General features: G+C 43.8%; 1 protein-coding gene across 1 annotated transcript; it reads right to left on the bottom strand.

Moving 5' to 3' along the window:
* Positions 1-2,283: 2,283 nt before the first annotated feature.
* LOC148849677 (2-oxoglutarate-dependent dioxygenase DAO-like) lies at positions 2,284-6,324 on the bottom strand. The gene is made up of 3 exons (XM_088942662.1): positions 5,872-6,324; positions 5,261-5,576; positions 2,284-2,892 (listed from the first exon to the last, which is right to left on the bottom strand). The coding sequence occupies exons 1-3, from the start codon at positions 6,321-6,323 to the stop codon at positions 2,632-2,634; spliced, it is 1,029 nt and encodes a 342-aa protein (XP_088798788.1). The 5' UTR covers position 6,324; the 3' UTR covers positions 2,284-2,631.
* Between the last annotated feature and the right edge of the window lie 16,699 nt (positions 6,325-23,023).

Here is a 23,023-nt window from a genome sequence, read left to right as displayed (position 1 = left end):
CAGCATTCTAAGAAATCGGTAGAGCAACAGATCGAGCATAGGACGTTAATGGTACTCTTATAATAATAAATAATTATTACAATTCTTAATGTTTTAAATATCAAATAAAAATAATATATATATATATATATATATATATATATATATATATATATATATATATATATATTTATAGAACATTTTTTTCTCAAGCCGAGTTCGAACTTACGAGTTTTTGACTCGAGCTGAGTTCGAGCTCGAACCTCATACTACCTTAGCAAGCCGAGCTCGAGCCTCGTACTATTCTCATCTGCTCGAATCCACCCCTAGCCATCAACCAATTCACTTGGGCTATGTTTGGCTTGAAGGGAAAGGTAGGGAAACCTATACAAGGTTTGTAAGGTTCTGTTTGATTTGTTGGATGGGGATAGGAAAAAGAGAATATTTCAAAAATATTCCATTTTCTCATATTTGTTTTGAGGGAAAGAGGGAGATGGGATGAGAAAAAAGTGGGATGCGTGATCCCAAAATTGGAGATTCGGGGTCACACCAAAACAGTGTGACCCTAGTGAAAAAACTCGAGTTTCCATCTCCCTCCTCCCATAAAACGACTATGTCGAAGGTTCCACACGCATTAACAGAGAAATCCGGCAACACAGTCCTGTTCAAGGACACCAGCATAGGTGTCCAACACCAATGCCACCGCTAGCATAGAGGAATCGACACAACGGCAAAAATCCCTCGCAATGGCCAAAATCCAAAACAACTTCCCCGTTCGGATAGAAGAAGTTGATGCTGAGAGTCCCATATGCATCTTCTCCACCAAGTCAATGCTGAAAGCAACTTCTTCTATCTGTATCTTGGTTTCCAACAGTTGATTTTGTTATCAAAGCAGCAAACATGGAGCCTTGTTTATAAGTGCGAATAGGGATGCCAATCGGGCTTCGAGTACTAGGGTGGTGTGCATCATATCTGAGGCCGACAACGGGGATGCGTGGGTCACGCCGGTGTTGGCCATTGACGATATGAGGGAAGACCGGACACCATTGCTGAGATTGAAGTTAGATGAGGTGGAAGAATTTTTTACTCCCGAGTTTAAGCATAGGTTGTCGATGTGTATGTCGAGGAAACAAAGAGGTTGAAACGAGAAGAAGAAGAAGAAGAAGAAGAGAGGAGAAAGAGAGTGGGAGAGGGGCGGGAGATGAAGGGGGTAGCTATCACCTCTGTTCGTCTTGAACAAAGGAGGAAGGTGAACAGTGCCATTTCGGTCCCCTTTCACACTTTCTCATCCCATCCCAATAAAACCAAACAATGAAAACTTAAATTTTTACACCTTCCCATCCCACCCATACCTTCCACAAATCAAACGGAGACTAAAGGTTTCCTTACCTTTCCCTACTTTTTCATTCAAACCAAACATAGCCTTTATTAGTGGACTAGAACCATGCAATCCTTGATTCAAATACAAATAAACATTGACTAATTGTAATGTGATTGAAAGAAATATGAAATTAAATGAACAATACAATAGAATTACAAGTTACAAATAAGGAAAATTATAGAAATACATAAAAAAATGTTAAGATTCTAGAATGCCTGCGTGAACGTAACTCCTTTGAATAGTACTTAGACAAAAAGAAATTTATTATGCCAATAAATTCTTGCCAGTATACAAATTCATAGAAAAAACATTTAATTTTCATGGATCCAATTTGTTTTATTTTTCTCATTTGCCTTTTCCAGATCTATTTTTATATTTGTTTGATTTTATGGAGGTTATATATGTAGACCAAATGATGTAATTTGCAATCTAAGGTTGGGATGGTCAAATATTTGATATTTGGATAGCTTTTGGGAGGGGGTAATAAACCTGTTGAATAAATGGATTTCTTAGAGAGAATCTTTTGGTCGGTTTTGATAAGCATACTGCAAACATATAGGCCTGGTTGTTGTACTCATATTCATTAAGGCTGCTTATTCTAAATTGCATTTTGCGTTTTGACCTGCTGAATGTTAACTATTGTGTTGTTGAACTGTCTGGCGTGGAACTGATCATCAAGGAGATTTCTGCACTTGGAACAGCATCAATTGCTTTTGATCAGAAGGCTTTAATTTGAACACCATATGATATGATCTAGCCACATTAACTAACTACTTCTGCTATCATGGACAGGGGCTATATGAGTACTCCTGCGACCAGCTTTTGCTTTTGCTATGTATTCATTCATCAAATATAAATATACGTTTACATATTGTAACTAGTTAGTAATTAATAAGTATTATATATATATATATAGACGAAAATTGTATCAAAGGTCTGAAAACATGAAAATTATATTGAGAACCCAATCACAAATTCACAATGACTAGCTAGCTGCTTGGTTGCATATATAAACAAGTCATTATGCATGGTAGTTGCCATTTACAAATTAAGGGGCAAGTGATTGGAATTTATATATTGCTTATTGCTTATTTAAATTAACATTAATTAAAACTACTATATATGGTAAATGGGTGCCACTACCGGTTACCGGACCACCTAGATCCATTAGTCATTAACTATGGTATGCAGGTAGTAAGCAGCAGGTGCAGCAGCTAGCTGGCTCTCTGCTCTCTGACTCTCACTTCCTTGACTACAAACATGGGCTGGGCTCAGCTGGTTGTACTGGCAATTTGGTGTACAAGTTGTAGAGCTTCTCCAGCTCGCAGTCCAGTAGATAAACGGAGCTTCCGATAATGTAGGTAGGTGAAAGGGGCGTATAGGCGAGGATGTTGGGGGTCCACGAATTCCTGTGGGGCCTCCACTGCCTCATCCTTTGGTCCCAACACAAACATAGCAATCGAGATACGTATCGCTGCTTCCTTGCATTGTACCCGGTGCTTCACATTGTGGAATCTGCCATTGCTCCACGCCTAAACACAAATAATTAAACTATATTACTTTAAAAGAAAGAATGGTATCAAAAATATTTTTAGAATTTTTTAAGAATAATATTTAATCTTTTATATTTATAAAAAATAAGGGCAAATAGGATAATTGGTTCTTGATATTAAATGACTTAAAAAAAAGTAATTTAAAGATATTCAATGCATTCAATCATCTCTCATTAAATCCAACATTTAAGTTATTAACTTGTATTTATGTACATTGAATCATATATTTAAGTCATTTTTATTTCTTCTCATCATTAAGTTCTATTAATTAAATTCATACTTAATAAATTAATAATTCCAATAACATAAAAGCTTATACCTTTAAAATATACCAAACAAAAATAGTATTTTCATCTAAGTGATGGTAAGAAATTAAATCATTTTGGGTCAAATGGGGTTAATCCATGTTGCCACTATTAAATAATAAAATTAAAAAATAGATAAAATAAAAAATTGGGGACATTTTTAACATACATATTAAACAATAATAAGTATGTTAAATAAGAAATATTTTTATTAATGATAAAAATGGAATGTAAAATAAAAAACCAATTGGAAATAAAAGTATTTTCATATTCTCTCTCATTAAATCCTATATTTAAAATATATTTTTCTCATCATTAAATTCTTGTAATTAAATCCACAATATTTAATTTTAATAGTTTAAAAATAAATATTTTGAAAAGTAATTTGAAAACAAAACCATTTTCTTCCCTCCCAGTGGTGGGCAAGCAATTTCACCATTTGTGGTCAAATGTAATGCAATGCAAACAATTTTATTTCCAATGATGGAAATGTAATGCAGAATTTAATGTCAACTTAGAAATCAAACAAATTTTATTTTTAGATGGTGAGTTAGTGGTTTGAGTAAAATAATACCATAGACAAACAAATATTAATTGTGATAAGAAAAAATATTTTATATAATGTAAATGAAATATATAATTTAAAGGGAAAATTATAATCAAAGTCGATTGTACATTCAAAACTAGGTTACATGCTGGTTTAGAAACCAACCAAATTATGAAAATTGGATCTACATTTCAAATTATAAAACCCCTGCCTTGTCATCAGAGGCTTATGTGGCTGTTGCCAACATAAGACTCTTATTTCACGTTAGACACAACAGAAAACCTATATCGAAAATAGGTTTTCAGTTTTTCTCCCACTCCCTCTATCTGTCGATCTTCCTCCCTTCTTTTACTCTTATAGTCATCTCTTGATTTCCCGTTCCCTTTGTCTCTCCCATTCTCTTTTTTTTTTAGTCTGTAGCCAAATCAAAACCTCTTTTCTCTATTGTTCTCCCTCAATCTTTCTCATTCTTCCCCCTCACTCTCCCTCTCGGTCAAAATCTCTTTCTCCTTCAATCTATATCGTTCTCCAATTGGTGTAAATTTCATAACCAAGAGTTTCTTATAAATTTTATCAATTTGGTGTAATAATTTTTGAATTATACCAAGTTGGTCTCATGTTCTTTTATACGATATGATTAATATTATATAAGTGTGTAATAAGAAAATAAAAAAACGAGAGAGGGAGAAATTGAAGGAGAATGATAGAAATTAAGGGGGAAGGAGAAATCGATTGAGAAAAAGAACGAGAGAGATTGAGAGAAATTGATATAGAGAACACAAATACAGAAACCAAAAATCATTTTTATCTATTTTCAAATCACATAGTCGTTGAGCAAATAAAGATGACTGTGAGTGAAAGTGTGAGGAAGATTGAGAGAGAGAGAAACTAAAAACTCTTTTTTTTTTTTTTTTTCCAATCACCCAACATTAGACGGCAATTTAGGTATGAGTTTTTTATTATGTCCAATATGGATTAAGAGTCTTATGTTGGCAATAGCCACATAACCTTTCGATGACATAACGAGGGTTTTTATAACTTGAAATGTAAAGCCATTTGTTAGAGTTTTGTTGATTTATGGAGCAACTTGTAACCAAATTTTAAATATACAACCGACTCTAATTATATTTTTTCCTATTCAAAACTAATAAAAAAGCATTGATGTTTCTTATCTAGATGGTGGTCAATAATCCAACTTTTCAAAAAAATACATAATGTCATAATTCAAGACTAAATATTTGAATTTATTTTTAATCATATTGTTATTTTTTTAATTTTTAATTTCTATCTTAATTATAATATATCTAAAATTCAATTAATTAATATGAAAAAAAATTTATCACAAATGGTTAATTAAAGAGATAAGTGGACTCCATGTGAGTGATGCATGTGACCTCAACTCAAGTGGAAATTAAGAAAGAATTAATAATAAATCAACTGGATGGTGTAGTCACAAGAAATTAAAGAATCCGGTGATGTGATATTCTGCACCTACCGTGGCGATGTCCCCGAGATTGACGAGGAGAGAACCTGGCAAGGGATCGACGGCTACAAAGGCACCTGATTTGTCCATTACTTCTAGGCCTCCAATGCATTCATCTTCCTGTAGAATGGTAAGGAATCCGGAATCTGTGTGCATGCAAACCCCAGACGAGCCCACGGTTTCCTGAGTGAAGTTGTATCTGTTTATCCTAAATTGGCATGCCCACCCTTTGATCGGATCACACCTTACACCACTTCCCTCTGCCACTTTGCGCCCTATGTCCATGGCTAGCTCGTATATTGCATTTGAATAACACTTGATTATCTCCCTGCCATTACTTATTAGTGTCGCATTCACATCCTCCCATCAATTTTAATTTTATTCATCACTCGAAGCTTAAGAAGCCTCAAGGAGTGAAGGGTTTCTTTTTTTTTTTATTCTATGAACTATAAAGAGAGAATTAATTAAGAGAAGAACTAGACACACCAAAATGGAAAAATCTACCCGGCGGCCGGCCTCCTCTACCTTTTTTATTTAACATCAAATTAATTCTCTACCTTAAATTAAAAGAAAGAAAGAAAGACAGAATATTATCATCATAATTCATACGGTATGGTAGGTACCTTTTCTGTGGAGGGGTGTCTAATTGAGTACAGAAGGCATCGACGGCTTCACTGGAGGCTATGTCGTATAAACCAAAAGCCTCGTAAAGAGGGTTGTCCTCGGAAGGAGCCTGGTATCCGCTGCCGTCGATGGCGTCACCGTTGCGGCGTTTGATTTCCTTGGGAAGGTCGAACAGAGATCTGACCACCAACTTCATGTCAGACAGTAAGGTGGCCGGAATCTTGTGGTTGAGGATCCTGAAACATCCCCATTCCACGCAAGCCCGAATCAACTTGTCCGACTGGGCTGGAAAGTCATCAAGATCGATTACAGGGATCCTAACATCATCAACTTCAAAAGCAACCTTTGCCATTGTACTTGTGTCTCGGAGTCGGACAGGACTCGGCCTCTCTTCTTCCTCTCTGGCTCTGCTGATGCACACTGAAACGCACGCACTCATTCGCATATCCATGATGTCATGGGATATATAGCCCTAGACCTTTTAGTAAACTAATGAGAGAAACCTCACGAAATGACGTGTCTGTGTCCTCCGGATTGCGGACAAGTAGGGTCACATCTTCAAACTTTTGTATCCTTGCGTAATCTCGTTGCTTTTCTACCCCCAACTGCAAAACAACAAAGAAAAAGACTATCCAACAACCGAAACCCGGAAGCACAACAGTTTTATTGACTAATGGCCACTACGTGTGTTCCTGCTATTGGTATACTCCCAGAGACCACAACTTCTGGTCGTCTAGTCATGAGACAATCTCTTCACTTTCTTCCGTGACCTGGGTTACAAGTCACCACGGGACAGACTGCAGTCGGGCCCACCAGACCACCACCCACAGACATATTCCCAATATCGTAATTCGTAATCACCGAAAGAAGCTTCTATCACGGCAGAGTTGATACGCGCAGCATGAAGACCCGTTACGCGTTTTATGAAACGTGTGTGATGAAAACTTGCGAGGTGAATTAAACGCACTCCTCTCACCACTCTCGCCATACCGAACCGTTTTTACTAGAAAGTAGAAATCAGATTATGTAGAATCCGTTTCAACAACCATTATAGCATTGTATTGAGAATATCTCCTAATAAAGTATACAAGCATAGAGATGTTTTAACAATGCTTGAACGGGCCTTACACTAACTGAATCTCTTTTTATTCTTTCTCTTCCTCTCCGATCAGCAGCGACCAACAGCTATCAGCGATAACCGAAGAAAACTAGTGGATGAAATAGAGTAAATCTGGGCCAGAATGAGAAGAGGGGAAATAAACGGATTTATGGAAACTATTTTTTGGGGTAAATTTACAACATGGAGTTCGGTTCGTGTGGTTGGAATCGTGTAAACCACATCGTTCTATTCTCCTCTCTTCTTCCTTGAGTGTTGCAATGAGACACTCGTTCTCTTCTCCCTCTGTCTCCTCCTTCCACCCAGTGGCTGAAGATCCCTGCAAATACAAAAGTTAGTAACAGCTGGGGCTAACACACTTGTACCGATCCTATTAATATGACTCAAGGAGAAAGTCGGTAGCAAGGGTTTTTCTTAGAATGTATTGTGTGTCAAGGTGCATTGGAACCCCATATTTATAATCGGGCTTCAACGGTACAAAATATTCTTATCCGAGACTTTCCTAACCTTCTATACTCTTTTTGCCTCTTGGATCAAGGGACAAGGGTCCCACAAGATAGGATTAGTTGCCCAGATTTTTCAACTACCTTACCAAACTTTGACCACACCAAGCAAGAGTCTTGCTGACATGGCATCAGTTTGATTATCTATAAATGGGCCAAGAAAAGGAGACTAGTCAAAGATATTTACCTATTGGTTTAGGCTATGCCATCAGCTGTAGGATTTGTCCATACACCAAGGTTATTTTGAATCGAGGGCATCTGGCCACTCAGAACAACATCTCCCACTTGGCCATTTATGTTTGAGATCAGAACTAGCATTTAAGACCCATATTTAGTTTATGCCTTTTGAAGTTTTCACTTCTAATTGCTTTAGTAAAAGGGTCAACTAGCATATCTTTAGAAGGCACATACTCTACTCGAATCTCTTTCCTTTGGTAGATATCAAATAAATACGTGTATTGAAGCTCTATATGCCTCCCTTAAGAGCCAATTTCCCCATTTTTTATGGTTTGAATGACAACTTCATTGTCATTGTAAATAAGAGCTAAGTCACAGTTCAGGCCTTCCACCTTAAGTTCTTTTAGGAACCTTCTGATTCATACACCTTCAGAGGCTGCATTAATGCATGCAATGAATTTTGCTTTCATTGTAAACTTAGCAACACAACCTTGTTTTTTACTGGCCCACAAAATTTCTCCTCCTAAGAGAAAGACATAACCAATTGTTGATTTTCTATCATCAACATCTCCTACAAAGTTAGCATCACTATATCCTACTAGTTCCAATTCACCACAAGAGTAGGTTAACTTAGTATTTTTAGTTCCCTGGAGATATCTAAAAATTCTTTTTATTGCATTCCAATGAGACAATCCTGGGTTACTTTGAATCTGCTAACCAAGCTAACAACAAAACTTAAATCAGGTCGAGTTCAGAGCATGACATACATAAGGCTGCCTACAACTTGAGCATAAAGTTTCTTAGACATTTTTTTTCTTTTCTTGTTCATTTGATGGGCACATTTCTTTTGTTAGTTTTGTTCCCATAATTATTGGAGTGTCAACCGGTTTGCATTCATCCATTCTAAATCTCTTAAGGATGGAGTCTATGGGAGTGACTGGAGGGCTAAATCTCTTAAGGTGCCATGTGTCACAATATCACTGGAGGGCCAAATCCGCCCTCATCATTTTTTGCCCCCCACTCACATGCGGAGTAGGTTTCTCCTTTTGGCCCGAAATTCGATGAGCTCGTAAGCGTTGATTCAATTCCTTTGGCTCTGGGAGCGACTCGTGGTCCACTCCTGAATCTTGCCCATCCCAAAGAGGCGACTAGATCTTATGTGGTGCCGAGGTCTCTATCAGTTTGGTACTTTAGCCCTTAGGCTCTGGGAGCGACTCATAGTCCACTCTCCTTGATTTTGCCCATGCCGAAGAGGCAACTAGGTCTTATGCGATGTTGAAGTCTTTTATCAGTTCGTCAGTTCACGCCAGGGCCAGGCCGCCAGGACGGCGCCCGCACCAGGCTGCACCAGGCCGGTGCATGTGCCAGGCAGCCAAGCCGTCGAGCCACGCCAAGCCGCGCCAGGGCGCCGGGTGGGCGCCTTGGAGCTATGATTGCACAGCATCAGCCTCTTGATGCCGATCACCCACTCCTACAAGAAGCTACTAGGAGCTCAACCTTCAGGGGTAGTACTACTAACTTTAGGTCGCCAGCTCGCACGGGAGCCTTGGAAGGCTCGACCAGCAAGGGCGCCCATGTAGTATGCTGGCCGCCAACTCCCGCGGAAGCCACGAAGAGCTCATCCTTGTAGAGGGGACCTCGCGAAGAGGACTGATGAGGTTTTATCTGAATTGAAAGTAAAGTTGGTAGAGCTGCTTAGTCTGTTAGATTTGTACAGTCTTTGAGTTCATAAAAAATGAAAACTATAAAGCGAGAGCTTTCGTTTCTAAAAAGTGAGGACTTAGCTTTCTGGGAGAAGAGGACTTAGCTTTTTGTAGGATGAGAACTTAGTTTTTTATAGCGTTTCTCACAGAACCATAGAGGGTTCAATGAATGTCGCGCCGACTACAGGAGGGAGTGGTGCGTTCACTTGTGCAGTCACTTGGGGCATTGTCAGCGCTGGGACCCTAGCTGCAGTAAGCAGTATGGTGAATTGACCTATGCAGACAGACGGGAACTGAGGTTGCCCCCTGGAGACGTTTCGTTGTTTTGTCCAGTGTTGCTGGAGGAAGCCATGTATTTGATTATGAGTTTGAGACTTTTGAAATGGAGGCAAAGGATTTTAGTAACAATTTCCCATAGACGGTGCCAAATGATGTAATGCAATCCGAATGCTCTCTACTGGAGGTGATCTGGCTACCAGCAACGACGGGCTCGACGGACCTGCAAAAGACAAACCAGGGAACCCGGGGTGGCTTACTCGGCGAGGTCACTCCGATGGTTAAGTTAGCACTTAGTAGTGAGCTTGAAGATGATAATAGATTGTGAGAGAGCTAGTGAGCAGAGATTACGCATCTATCCTTCGCCCCCAAGGGGTGAGGCCTTTATATACTGGAGTCCTCGCGGGTTTGGTGGAATAGTTCTTGGATCCCCGCTGTGATGGGATCTGTTTCCGTGTTAGCTGGGGATAACACCACCAATCGGTAAGGTTGCCCATTTCCTCCTGAATCGGGGAGTGGGTGAGCTAATACAGCCATTACAAGGTACAATCCCGTAAGACGCGGAGTACGGTGACAAGATCTCTGGGATTGCCATGCGGTGGTTGGTCAGCATTGCCTAAGCTCGTGCTCTTTAGATCCGACCTGATATGAATGCCGAAGTGCCTTGGGACCGAGGTGGTCCTGATGTAACCTTGTACCAAGGTATACTCATCCCGAGGTAGACTTGTCCCGAGGTGGACTGGTTATCTGAGCTCGATCTGTTGCGGACCTGGTGTGTCAGAGTGAGTTGTCGGCCTGTTAGTTTAGGTCATGTCCATGTGTCCCCCTATTACTAGGTCTGGCTAAATTACCCTTCATCAGCCATCAACAACACTACAACTTGGAGAAGAAAACCTGCTTTCCGGATGTCCATCTTCAAAACCCAGATGAGAAACCTTTGATCAAACTCCATAAATATTTTGTCAATAAATTCGACCAATTATTTGAACAAAACCTAGAAGCTGCAACAGTTATTTGGAACTCCGGCCAACATTACAACCCGAATAAGAATCTACCACTTTTGACATCATATTGAACGACTCTTTACAAAGAAACAAAACATAGCAAAATTTATGTTTAGAAGGAATATTTGTCCTAACTTTTGAAACTCCTCTTCTTGTTCTATTTTCTGATGTTGGAAGATAAACCACTAAAGACAAAGACAAGGAAATACCATGTTTGAACAATAGTGAAGGACTGAAATTCAAACTAATGTAGCGCGATCTGACTGCTCCCTATTGGAGGGTGATTTGGCTTCTAGTCGAACGGTGAGCTAGGTGAATCTACAAGACAAGATCAGAGAATCCGAGGTGGCTAACCCAGCGAGGTCGCTCTGATGCTTAAGTTAGTAATTTGATGCGAGTTGAAGAGCTTTGAGAGTGTAGAGAGCTAGAGAGCAGAAAAATCACGCGTACATTGTGCCCTCGGGGTTGGAGCCTTTATATAATTGAGTCCTCGCGGGTCTTGCGGATCTGTTCCGTGATCTTCGTCACGATGGGATCCATTTCTGCTTTAATTGAGGGATAACGCTATTGATGCAGCACAATCTGGGCACTCCTAGTTCATTGAGAGTTGGCTCCTAGCTGTGATGGACGATACCTAAGAGGAAGAAGAAGGTGAAGGGTTCCCGGGGAGCTCTCCTGGAGGGAACACTCCGATGGCTAAGTTTGAACTCTGAGGAAAACTCAAAGAAGACATAGAGTTAAGAGTGTTGAAAGTGCTAGCTTCAATACCTTTGCTTCGTGAGGGTTGGGGTCCTTTTGTACCGGAGCTCGGTCACATCAGACGTAACTGCCACTTCCCTAGCTGTTACTGCCAGGGCAAGGGTGGCAGGTGTAGGCTGCTGCTACAGGCTGCTACTATAAGGTACGAACTCGATAGGTGTGCCATGCTTTTCAGAGACGCCAGGCAGAATGTCACCTGGCAAGGGATCCGAGCATTGCCGCCAGATCCAGTAGGTACAGATGTCAGGCAAGTACGGATGTCAGGCAGATCTCCTTGAAGTCTTCCAAGCTACCGTACTTCGAACCACCTGGGGTAGATTTGCCTTGCACCGAGGTGCCGAGGTACACCGAGGTGCCCACACTGGAGGCGGGCCTTAAGCAAGTTCCAAGAGGAGTCTCAATGGTGCTGCCACGAGGTGTTTCTCCCTCGGGACACAACCAAAATCCAGGGTGCTCCCTTCTTAGGAAGGGAGAGCTTGGGGCCCCTTAGGAGAAGCTTGGGTCCCTTCGGGTCTCAAGGGGAGCTCGGGTCCCACCGAGTCGTTTGGTCAGGCTTCGACGAGCTTGTTACGCCGGGTTGTGGCTTGACTGTCACGCTGAGTTATCGCTTATGCCAGGTCATGTCCACGTGTCCCCATGCTATGAGGTCGGGCCAAATCTCCCTACATCATCTATCAACTAATAATACTTATCAATTCCGCTCGAACCGGGCGGGGAGGAGATAAGGCTTGCCGTTACGCGACGTGACCCTGCAAGATTCAGGGTCTGTTGGAGAGATTTCCAAGAGATCGTCTAAGTGGTCCGAGATTTCTGGAGGCAACCGCCATGTATGTTGACCACCCTCTAGATCGTTCGGTACGTGGGCCAACTTCCAAGGATCGTGGGAGTGTTGGGATATGCATGTCGAATTTGTCAGCAAGCACATCTCGCAGGTCGCCAGGTCGCCAGTTCGGTGCCTGTGCCAGGCCGCCAATTCGGTGCCTGTGCTAGGCCACTAGCTGGGACACCATCATCTTGTCTAAGGCAAGTTGTTGCCTAATTGGTTTTGGATGTCACCTAGTTGTTCCAAGATGCCATGTGTCACAATGTCATTGGAGGGCCAAATCCGCCCTCATCATTTGCCCCCACTCCCGAGCTAAAAGTAACTCGATGAAGGGAGTAGGTTGCTCCTTTTGGCTTGGAATGACTAATTTGATGAGCTCGTACGCATCAATCCAATTTGCTTCTCAGGTCGGAAGAGTCCAAGCGTTTGCAGCCTTGTGTAGGACCTCGCCATCTTTATTTTTGGGGAACGAGAGAGAATTCATCTGCTCGAGGAGAGGTGGAGCAGGTACCCTGATGACATCTACCTGATTAGGGATGTGACCATCAAGAGGTTCTGCGATCCGGCTAAGTACCTCAAGAGCGAAGCTCATCATGCCGTCCTTAAGAGGAGGTTCTGTGTGACTGCTTTATCTGGTCGCTCCACCTAGGTGGACTTCGACGCAACGTTCTTCGAGTTGGCCTTAGCTAGTGAGTTTGATGCGGAGCCTGCAACCGAGGTGGAGGTCGGCTATGAAGAAATCAAGTTTGCATCCATCATGGTGTTGAGATTGAACTAGTCTTTCCTTTGTTTTCTCATGCTGAATACGAATTGCTTTATATTTCGCCCATGCAAAAGAAGCAACTGGGTTTCACATGGTGTCGGGGACTTTTATCAGCCCGACACTTTAGCACTTAGGATCTGGGAGCAACTCGCAGTCCACTCTTCTTACCCTTGAGTTTTCCCATGCTAAAGAGGCGACTTGGTCTTATGTAGTGTCAAGGTCTTTTATCAGTTTGACACTTTAGCCCTTGGGCTTTGGGAGCGACTCATAGTCCACTCTCCCTGATTTTTCCCATGTCGAAGAGGTGACTGGGTCTTATGCGGTGCAAAGGTCTTTTATCAGTTCGACACTTTAGAGCTACATCTGCGCTGTATCAACCTTGTTAGTGATGCCAGTCACTCACTCCTACAAGAAGCTTCTGGGAGTTCAACCTATGGGGGCAGCACTATTGACTTTAGGTCACCAGCTTGCATAGGAACCTTGGAAGGCTCGACCGGCAGGGGCATTCATGTTGTCCGTTGGCCGCCAACTCCCGCGGAATCCACGAAGAGCTCATCTTGAAGAGGATTGATGAGGCTTTTTCCGAGTTGAAATAAAGTCAGCAGAGCTACTTAGTCTGTTGGCCACCAACTTCTTGCTTAGTCTTTGAGTTCATAAAAAATGGAAACTAGAAAGTGAGAGCTTTAGTTTGTAAAAGGTGAGAACTTAGCTTTCTGGAAGAAGAGGATTTAGCCTTTCTAAAGATGAGAATTTAGCTTTTTGTAGCATTTCCCACAGTCAGCACCAATTAATGTATCAATTTTTTGGCTAAGTACCTTGTCGTTTGGTCTGCTTCCAAATGGCCGATAACTTAGAGGTCGAAGTGGAGAACTTTTGCTAGATGAGGACCTGGATGCCGAGCTGGGGGCAGATTAGGTGCCGAGTTGGACATGTTAGGTGCCGAACTGACTAGGCCGAGCTGGGCAGGTTAGGTGCCGAACTGACTGGCCGAACTAATTGGGCCGAGCTAGGCAGGTTAGGTGCCGAACTAACTAGGCCGAGCTGGACAAGTTAGGTGCCGAACTGACTAGAGGGCCAAGTTGGATTGATTATTGAGCTTCGCAGTTCTTTAGAGACCTACAAGGAATCAATGTCAGAGGACCCGGGGTGGCTAACCCGGTGAGGTCGCTCCGATGCTTAAGTCAGTACTCTCATAGTAGATTGCGAGCTAAAAATCACAAAGTATGAGAGGTAGAATATGCTTACTTGCCCCCCTATGCCATTGGGGTTGGTGCCTTTATATAGACATTGTTTGGCGTGGGCTTCACGCACCGTATCCGAGGTTTCCGAGAGATCATCTAAGTGGTCCGAGATTTCCGGAATCAATCGCATGCACGTTGACCACCCTCTGGATCGTTCAGTACGTGGGCCAATTTCTACGGATTGTGGGAGAGTTGGGAGATATGCATGTCGAATTTGTCGATGAGCACGTCTCGCAGGTCGCCAGGTCGGTGCCTGTGCTAGGCCGCCAGTTCAATGCCTGTGATAGGTCGCCAGTTCGGTGCCTATGCCAAGTCGCCAGGTCATTAGTTGGGACACCATCATCTTGGCTAAGGCAAGTTATTGCCTAAGTGGTTATGGATGTCACCTAGTTGTTCCGAGATGCCATGTGTCACAATGTCATTGGAGGGCTAAATCTTCCCTCATCACAAACCAACTAAGTGCTGCTTGGATAAATCATAAGATCAAAATGCCAAATACTCCATTCAAAAGAAGCTTTTGTGATATCAAACTCCCCATATGCTCTTCTTCTGCAAGACCTATAAAAAAAATCCCTTCTTGCTTCTGGGTAACAACTCTAAATAGGACTTCAAACATGAGTTCTAGGAATGCAATATGCAACTTTACAACTTTGGTGCAAGAAGTACACCAAAGATCAGATTCTACAGATTCTACCTTTAAAGCTTCATCTTCTATAACCATCTACTAAAACAGCTTATGGATTTCATTTTTTTCTTTTAATCTCTCTTTTCTCTTACTAAAGTTGTAAAGTTGGTAAAGAGAGGAGAGATATTGCAGAACAAGCGAGTAGTGAAAAACTAAAAAGTGGATGGGTGAAGATGGATTATAGAAACAAGTTCGGCTTCAGTCTAGGCACCCTCAGTCAAGTGATGGTAGCCATCCACCCGGCCGCGACTTAACAACCATTACCACCTGTGATGGTTGTGCCGGGTGGATGGGGGAGAGAGAGGGAGAAAAGAACGAGTATCTCATCTGCGACACTCAAGGGAGAGGAGAGGAAAGGAGAGGAGAATAGAACGATGCCTTATTTTGGTTAACTAACGACGTGAAGCATATTTGTATGCTTTAACCGTTTAGATGGTGTATCCTCCAAATGCGCAAGCGGTGCCTTGAGGGTGCCTGGACTGAAGCCAATTCAGGGATGATTGGTGATTCCTTGACCTTCTCAAACCGACTCCGGATCTGCTCCTCACAACATATTTCGGCCGCACATCGGGCACATCTCCCAATAGACGGTGAGATGTGGCTGCAAGGTCGGTGTAAAGAGTGCTCCTCACAGTGAAAGATCCCAACTCTGTCAAGCCCTCTTCACTTGCATTGCATTTGCATTGGAAATAGGAAACCTTTGGTATTACATCTACATGTTTGGAGATGATATTGGCGCCCCACACAGCACACCTGTTGCACGCCTAACACATTCAAATTGTGCATCGGAACATCTCCTAATGATAAGCATGGGAGGTGTTTTCAGTGCACACTCAAATGTGCGTGGGGCGCCAGTGGGGCACAGCCCTACAGATGTGAACCAATTCTCCTACCATTTTTCTTCGAGTCAGTGTCACGTATAAATTATGTAAGGAGAATGACTATTCAGCCCACCCATACAGGTGAGATGAATCCAACTACGGATCAATGCCAAATTCACAGACCGTTTATAGAGGGAGCTACTAATAGACAGGGGGGCTACAATTTTAGATTTCTGAGACGGAGTGCATGCAGTGTACTTCACTGTGTTATATAAACACTTTCTTTTCTATACTTTTTCTTATTTGGTTCAATGTTTCTCAGATAATTTTAAACAGTTACAGTTAACAATAAAATATGCAAAATAACAATAGGGCCGGATTTTCTTTTTCTTTTTGTTAGATTGGAAAAGAGTGACAGACCCCTTGGGCTGGCAACACCCTACGCATCAACGGCATGCCAATCCCTCAGTTGAGACCGAGTGATCATGACCGAACCCCACAAGCTAGTCCACTGCCTAGTTTGCTTCTCGAAGAGCGTGCTTGTACATAATTGTGCTTCTCGAAGAGCGTGTTTCAACACGAATGTTCCATAGTGGACTTGAGATGCCTCGAAGACCTTGGACAACAATTCTGGAGTCTCTCTCGATTATATGAGCTTGAAGATCTGATAGGGCAAGACCTTCGACCACATTCCCCATCCTATCTCTAGCTACAACCCCAATGGCACATTGATATTTATTGCCTCCTCATCTGTAGGAGTCCATCTGATGACAAGGCTCTCTTCTAGGTTTCTGGTTTGTTTGGTTGTTGAGGTATTGACCCTAACATATTAATTGGAGTAAGTTTTAGTTATATCCACTATCATGCCGTAGGAGGCATTTATTTTCAAAGATTTTTTCTTTTATTCCTGTTTTTTCAAATATAGCATAGGAGTGTGCACGAATAATCCAATTTTCCCAATTTTAGTTGATTTTAACATTCTTTGCCACCAGCCCATTATGTTTTCATTTTCTTGGAGTTCAAATCAACCTCTCACAAGACTGACTCACAGTATATCTCCGTGGGGTATTGGAAATATCTCCAGATGATGATATCATCATTTCTGATATTATCATTGAGAGATGTTTCTAATACATGTGAAGATATATTGTGGGACCGTTGTGAGACACAGTCTTGTGGGGGGCTGATTTGATCTCATTTTCCTGTGGGTAAATCTGTTCTTGTCCTATTTTCCTCCAAATCTATCTTGAGCCTTCACACTACAGAAAAATATGATCCACATTCTCTTGTCATCCACAGAAAGGACATTCTGCGTTTTGGCTTAGACCCCATCTATGCAATTGCTCATTTGTCATTAGTTTCTTTTTCAGAAGAAAGAATAGGAAATGAACTATCTTAGGGGAGATAGTTTCCATATCTTTTCTATTTTATTGTCCTCAATTCCTTTTTTGATTCCCTTACTTGAGATCATAGGCTGACTTAATTGAGATTGCTTCTTCAAGATCCGGTCTCCATACCAATTCATCATCTTTCTCCCTTAAGGGAACGAAAATTGTTTTAATCTTGTCCCACACCTCAGTGGGGACCAAATCCAAAATTTTCTCTCTATCCCACTCTTTGAATTCTCCCATAGTCGGGAATTCCTTAATTTTAATTTTATTATTTTCATCTTGCTGTTCTCTATGGCATTCAAGAATACAACTTCCCACCCATTGATCTGTCCAGAAGTTAAAATTTTCTCCATTCCCTATTCACCATCCCAAACCAAGTTTTAGGATTTGTATAGAATCTAAGATCCCTCTCCAAGCCCAAGACATTCTTTTTTGGAACTGATTCTCAGAATTTCTGTTTTTTTTTTTAAGTATTTTGTTGTGATTACTTTGACCCATAGATTTTCAGGTTGTGTGAGGATTTTCCATCCTAACTTGTTGTGATTACTTTGATTTGTAGATTTTGTTGTGATTACTTTGACCCCAACCTATATTTTTCTTTGATTTTACATAGCTATTACCACTTTTAGCAGTGTAGCTCATCCTGCAAGAGAGAGAGCGTTTGCTTCTTCCAACTTTAAGTTTGTTATCTAGTCTTTCCTCAATTCCTTGGCGAATTAAAGGGAGGTTTAAATCTTTTACCCTTTAATTAAAGGGAAAATTCCTGGTGGTCAATATTCTTGGGTTTAAAATATTTCTCTACGGTACTTAAATTTTCGAAATGTATCATATCGTTAATAATTTATCAGTTAATTTGAAAAATATCAAAATTACCTTTTGATAGAAGCCACTGTCTATCATCTGACAAAAATGTCAAATTTGCCTATGATGGAAAGGGGCACAAACGACAGAAAGTGATCAGATGCCGGCCGTCCATGGTGCAAGAAGTGATCGGTGCGCTGGCAAATGATCCGTGGCAGGATCTATGGCCGATAACGCCACCATTAATTCCACCACAAGCACCGCCGGAAAGCCCCTGCATCTGGACGCTTTTGTTTAACCTTATTGCAGGCAGACTGCGAAATTCTATCAACTGTTTGATAATTGTTTCTTAAGATATCAAAATGCCAAATTCCTTGGTTCCATCTTGAGCTTTAGCTTCTAATAATATATTCAACCTTAGTTGGGGAGCCATTACATCTATGATCTTTACTTTGTGGAAGAGGTTATGTAGCCATAGATCAATTTTAGATTGAAAAGGCTGAAACCGTGGAAAGAAATATATGAAAAGAAAAACTATAATGGTGTTAAACCATTATTTAGAGATTAGACAAAGGAAGATTTGGCCCGACCTCACAGTTATGCGAAACGTGGCAAAAACAACAGCTTGGCAAAAAAGTAAGCCTAAGGCGTGAACATCAAGGGGACACCAGCGGACCGAACTCCCTACTGGGGGCTCGAACTCATCCTTGACCCAAAATCAGAAAGTAATCCGAACTGGCCTACATTCAGTTCGGAATATACCCCGCCGAATTGCCCAACCTTATAACAGTTCGGGATATACCTCGCCGAACTGGCCTGCCTTGTAACAGTTCGGGATACACCTCGCCGAACTGACCTGCCCTATAGATACCTCCGAACTCAAGACTTCGCCTCGCTCACCACTCCGCATCACCTTCTGGGCACCAAAACCAAACAAGTCGTACCATGTCTGACACTAAGGAAGTTCGTGCCCGAGGGCGCCACACCTGACTGATTTGGGATCTGACGCTTGGCGGCCGCACTCTAAACGGCCACCTGCCACCGTCACTGACACCGCCATCTCCAGTTAGAGAGACGATTAGGCAGTGACAATTCTGTCCCAGCAGAAAGGACGATGGCCGAATTAACAAACGCAAGGGTAATCATACCCGACCTGACAAGGACCTCGGAGTGAGTGCGCGAAGTGATTATAAGAGCCCCCTGCCCCCAACAAACAAGGTATGCAAACTTTGCGCCATCTGGTTTTACCATGCCATTGAAGGATTCTAACTTAAGTTTCGGAGTCGTTACACCGGGTTCCCCCCGAAGCTTCCTCATCTCCTCCGCTTCAGGTTCCCTACTATTCAGTTCAGAAGCAAGGTCGTTGACAGGTAAGACCGGCCGGATCGCGCATCATCAATTGGCGCCGTCTGTGGGAACGCTTCAAAAAGCCTCCCTCCAAACTTCCATAATCCCTTTTCTTCAAAAAACCCAACACTCATGGCCTCCTCCAGCAACGCCGGACGTGGCACGGAGACAAACACCATCGGGGAACAACTTCAAGTCCCCGTGGTGTGCGTTGGACAGTTCACCATCCCCCTTTCGGTGGATGGGATCCCCAGCTTGAATGCGCCACAAGCAGTGGCACCCGTAAACCTTCCTACCACAAGCATCCCCTTTCCTCCCCCTATTGAGACAACCTTTACTGAACCGACTGTCGTCCCCCTGGCAGCCAGCCAAAACCGGTTGGACGACCTGATGCAGTGCATGCGGGCAATGCAAGCCCAAATGCAACAGTTCCAGCAGCACCAGCTTCACCAGCACCAAGTGCTGCACAACATCTCCCTGTATCACTATCAACAGCAGTTCCCCCAACTGCCGCTGAACCAACCACTACTTCCACCTCGCCACCCCGCTCCGAGGTCGGTCAAGGCCTCCCCACAGGATGGACGCCCCCACCAAGGAAAGGCCTCCCGGCCCCAGAACCCCCCTAACAGCCAGGCCTCGTCCCCAGGCCGAAGAGAGAAAAAAATCATCCCCGCCTCGCAGCTCGCAGGCGGGTCGGGAACCTCGCCCGCGAGATCGACACCTCAGCGCTCCAAGCCCGAGTTCCCGCTCACGGAAAACCAATTCGGCACCCCGACAGACTACCAGCATTCCGGGCCCATCAAGCTCGGCAACACGGAGGCCAGCAGCGCCAGTACAAAGCCCACTCAACAACGAAGGCGCCGACGAAGTCGCCGAACCGCCACCCGTGTCTTGTCAGAGCTCAGAGGCAAAGAAGAGACGAGCTCGGATGAGGTAGGAGCTACCCCGATTCTCTCAGTTCCTTCCCCTCTCGCATCAGAACTCCTGGCGGTCCCCTTACCCAGAAATTTCAAGCTCCCACCTCTAGACAAGTACGACGGGTCCTTCGACCCCAACGACCACGTTGACACTTTCCAGTCCCAAATGCACCTCGCTACGGCCAGCGAATCGTGCATGTGCGTGGCCTTCACCACCACCCTCAGGGGGGTAGCCCGCACTTGGTACAGGAACCTGGCCCCCGGGTCGATAAAGTGTTGGGCCCAGTTCGTGCAGGTCTTCACCACACACTTTGTCACCAGCAAACGGTGCCCCAGAACAAAGGAAAGCATCTTCGGAGTAGTCCAAAGGGAAGGAGAATCCATTCGGGGCTACATCAAGCGGTTCAATGAAGTATGCTTGCAGATACTGCGGTTGGACCCCGCGGTGCAGCTCGCGGCGGCCAAAAGAGGGGTAACGCACAAAGAATTCAAATGGCACATGGTATCTGACTAGCCCGCAACCGTGGCCGAATTCCTCAAGCTCGCAGACAAGTTCATGAGGACAGAGGAAGAAATCAACCAACGAACCGAAGGCGGAAACGAGAAAAGAAAGAGGGAAAGCGAGCTCTCCAACCCAGTCGACAGGAAAAACCCGGCCCAGGAGCCGAAGCCGAACCAATCGTTCCGAGCTCCCCTAGCAGTTCGGACGGATTACACGCCGTTAAACACAAGGCGGACCGAGATCTTAATGACGATCAAGGACGCCCCATACGTGAAGTGGCCACCTTGCCTAAAGGGAAATCCGAACGAGAGAAATAAGAACTTGTATTGTAGTTTCCATAGAGACCATGGTCATAGTACCAAGCAGTGTAATAATCTCCAAGACGAGATAGAGGGGCTCATCCGTCACGGATACTTGAGAAACTTCGTACAACGCAACAATAATAACAATAAGGTAGGTCGGCAAGGGGAGTACGAAAAGGATGCCCCCGAGTCTAGCAGTAGACCTGCCGAACCGTTGCAGCGACAGCCTAGAGGCCAATTCGGGGAACCATCTATGTAATTGTGGGAGGTTCGGTGGTAGCAGGGTGTACCTCGGCAACGGCCCAGACTTCAGTTCGCGAAGCGGCCCTCGAGGAATGGAACCCCCCAAAGAGACCAAAGACCAAAGAACCAATCTTCTTCACGGAGGACGACGCACGAGGGGTCCGCTACCCCCATGATGACGCGCTTGTCATTAAACTAAGGATCAACGACTTCGAGGTCAGACGCGTACTCATAGATTCAGGCAGCTCAGCGGACATCCTCTTTAAATCAGCGTTTGACCAGCTACAGTTACAGAAGAGCGAGCTGAAGCCCGCGAACACTCCCCTGGTGGGTTTCAGCGGAGAGGAAGTCAGGCCCCTCAGAAAAATAACAGTACCTGTGGAAGTCGGCACATGGCCTTGTGCGGTCAGACTCAACCATGATTTCTTGGTAGTCGCGACCCCCTCCCCATACAATGCCATAATAGGGCGGCCAATCACGCATATCCTACGGGCGGTGGTCTCCACCTACTATTTGAACATGAAGTTCCCTACGGACTTCGGTGTGGGGGTAGCGCGGGGCGACCAGCTCGAGTCCCGCAAGTGTTATGTTGCCGCCCTGAAGGGAAAAACCAAGGCGGCCAACGACCTCAAACTAGAGTGGCCTGCGGAGCAAGGTGAGGAACGAGCTTCGCCCACATAGGAAATGGTCACAATCCCAACTTCGGCTACGGATCCAGCTCGCACACTTCAGATCGGAGCTTCCGTCGAGGAACCCCTACGAACCGAACTGGTGAGTTTTTTACTTCAAAATTTAGATATTTTTGCCTGGTCCGCGGCTGACATGCCCGGCATTAGCCCCAGCCTAATGACTCACAAACTTAATACTGACCCTGTAGTCAGACCCGTTAGGCAGAAGAAACGCAACTTAGCCCCAGAACGCTGGAGGCAGTCGACGAGGAGGTCAAGAAGCTCCTCGCAGCAAACTTCATAAGGGAAGTCCATTACCCGAGCTGGGTGGCCAACCCGGTGTTGGTAAAAAAGGCGAACGGCAAGTGGAGCATGTGCGTCGACTACACCGACCTGAACCGAGCTTGCCCGAAAGATTGCTTCCCCCTCCCCAGAATTGACCGCCTAGTGGACGTGACCTCGGGACATGAGTTGCTAAGCTTCCTGGACGCCTACTCAGGCTACAACCAAATCCAGATAGACCAATCCGATGAGGAAAAAACCAACTTCATAACCGAGTTTGGCCTATATTGCTACAAGGTCATGCCCTTCGGATTAAAAAATGCAGGGACGACCTTCCAAAGACTTGTAAATAGGCTATTTCGGCCCCTGATTGGCACGAAGATAGAGTGCTATGTAGATGACATGGTCGTCAAGACAGTTTTCACAAGAGTTAATACAAGACTTAGATTCTGTCTTCCAAATCTTGCGTCAGTTTAGCATGAAATTGAACCCCAACAAATGTGTCTTCGGCGTCACCTCGGGCAAATTCCTAGGCTACATTGTCAATCGGCGCGGTATTGAGGCCAACCCAGACAAGATAAAAGCCATTCTAGATATGAGACCACCTCGGAAAGTAAAAGAAGTTCAGAGGCTAAACGGCCGCATAGGCGCTCTAAGCCACTTCATGTCCAAATCAGCAGACCGCTACCTACCTTTCTTCAAAGCAATCAAAGGCAAAGAGTTCGAGTGGACCTAGGACTGCCAGCTCGCGTTTGACGAGCTAAAAGGTTACCTCACTAGTGTGCCGACCTTAGCCCAGTCCGAGGAGGGCGAGGTCTTAGAACTA

The sequence above is a fragment of the Nelumbo lutea genome, chromosome 5, assembly GCF_056320005.1.
Source record: "Nelumbo lutea isolate HS-2025 chromosome 5, American lotus-T2T, whole genome shotgun sequence".
Classification (NCBI taxonomy): domain Eukaryota; kingdom Viridiplantae; phylum Streptophyta; class Magnoliopsida; order Proteales; family Nelumbonaceae; genus Nelumbo; species Nelumbo lutea.
Note: the sequence above shows the minus strand (reverse complement) of the source record. Positions and strands in the feature narration are given on the sequence as shown.

Bases quoted from the DNA above. Each gene is read 5' to 3' on its own strand.
- LOC148849677 (XM_088942662.1), bottom strand. From the start codon at position 6,323: ATGGATATGCGAATGAGTGCGTGCGTTTCAGTGTGCATCAGCAGAGCC. The intron at 5,577-5,871 runs GTACCTACCATA...AAGTAATGGCAG, and splicing joins GACACCCCTCCACAGAAAAG to GGAGATAATCAAGTGTTATT. The intron at 2,893-5,260 runs GTAGGTGCAGAA...ATTTGTGTTTAG, and splicing joins ATCTCGGGGACATCGCCACG to GCGTGGAGCAATGGCAGATT.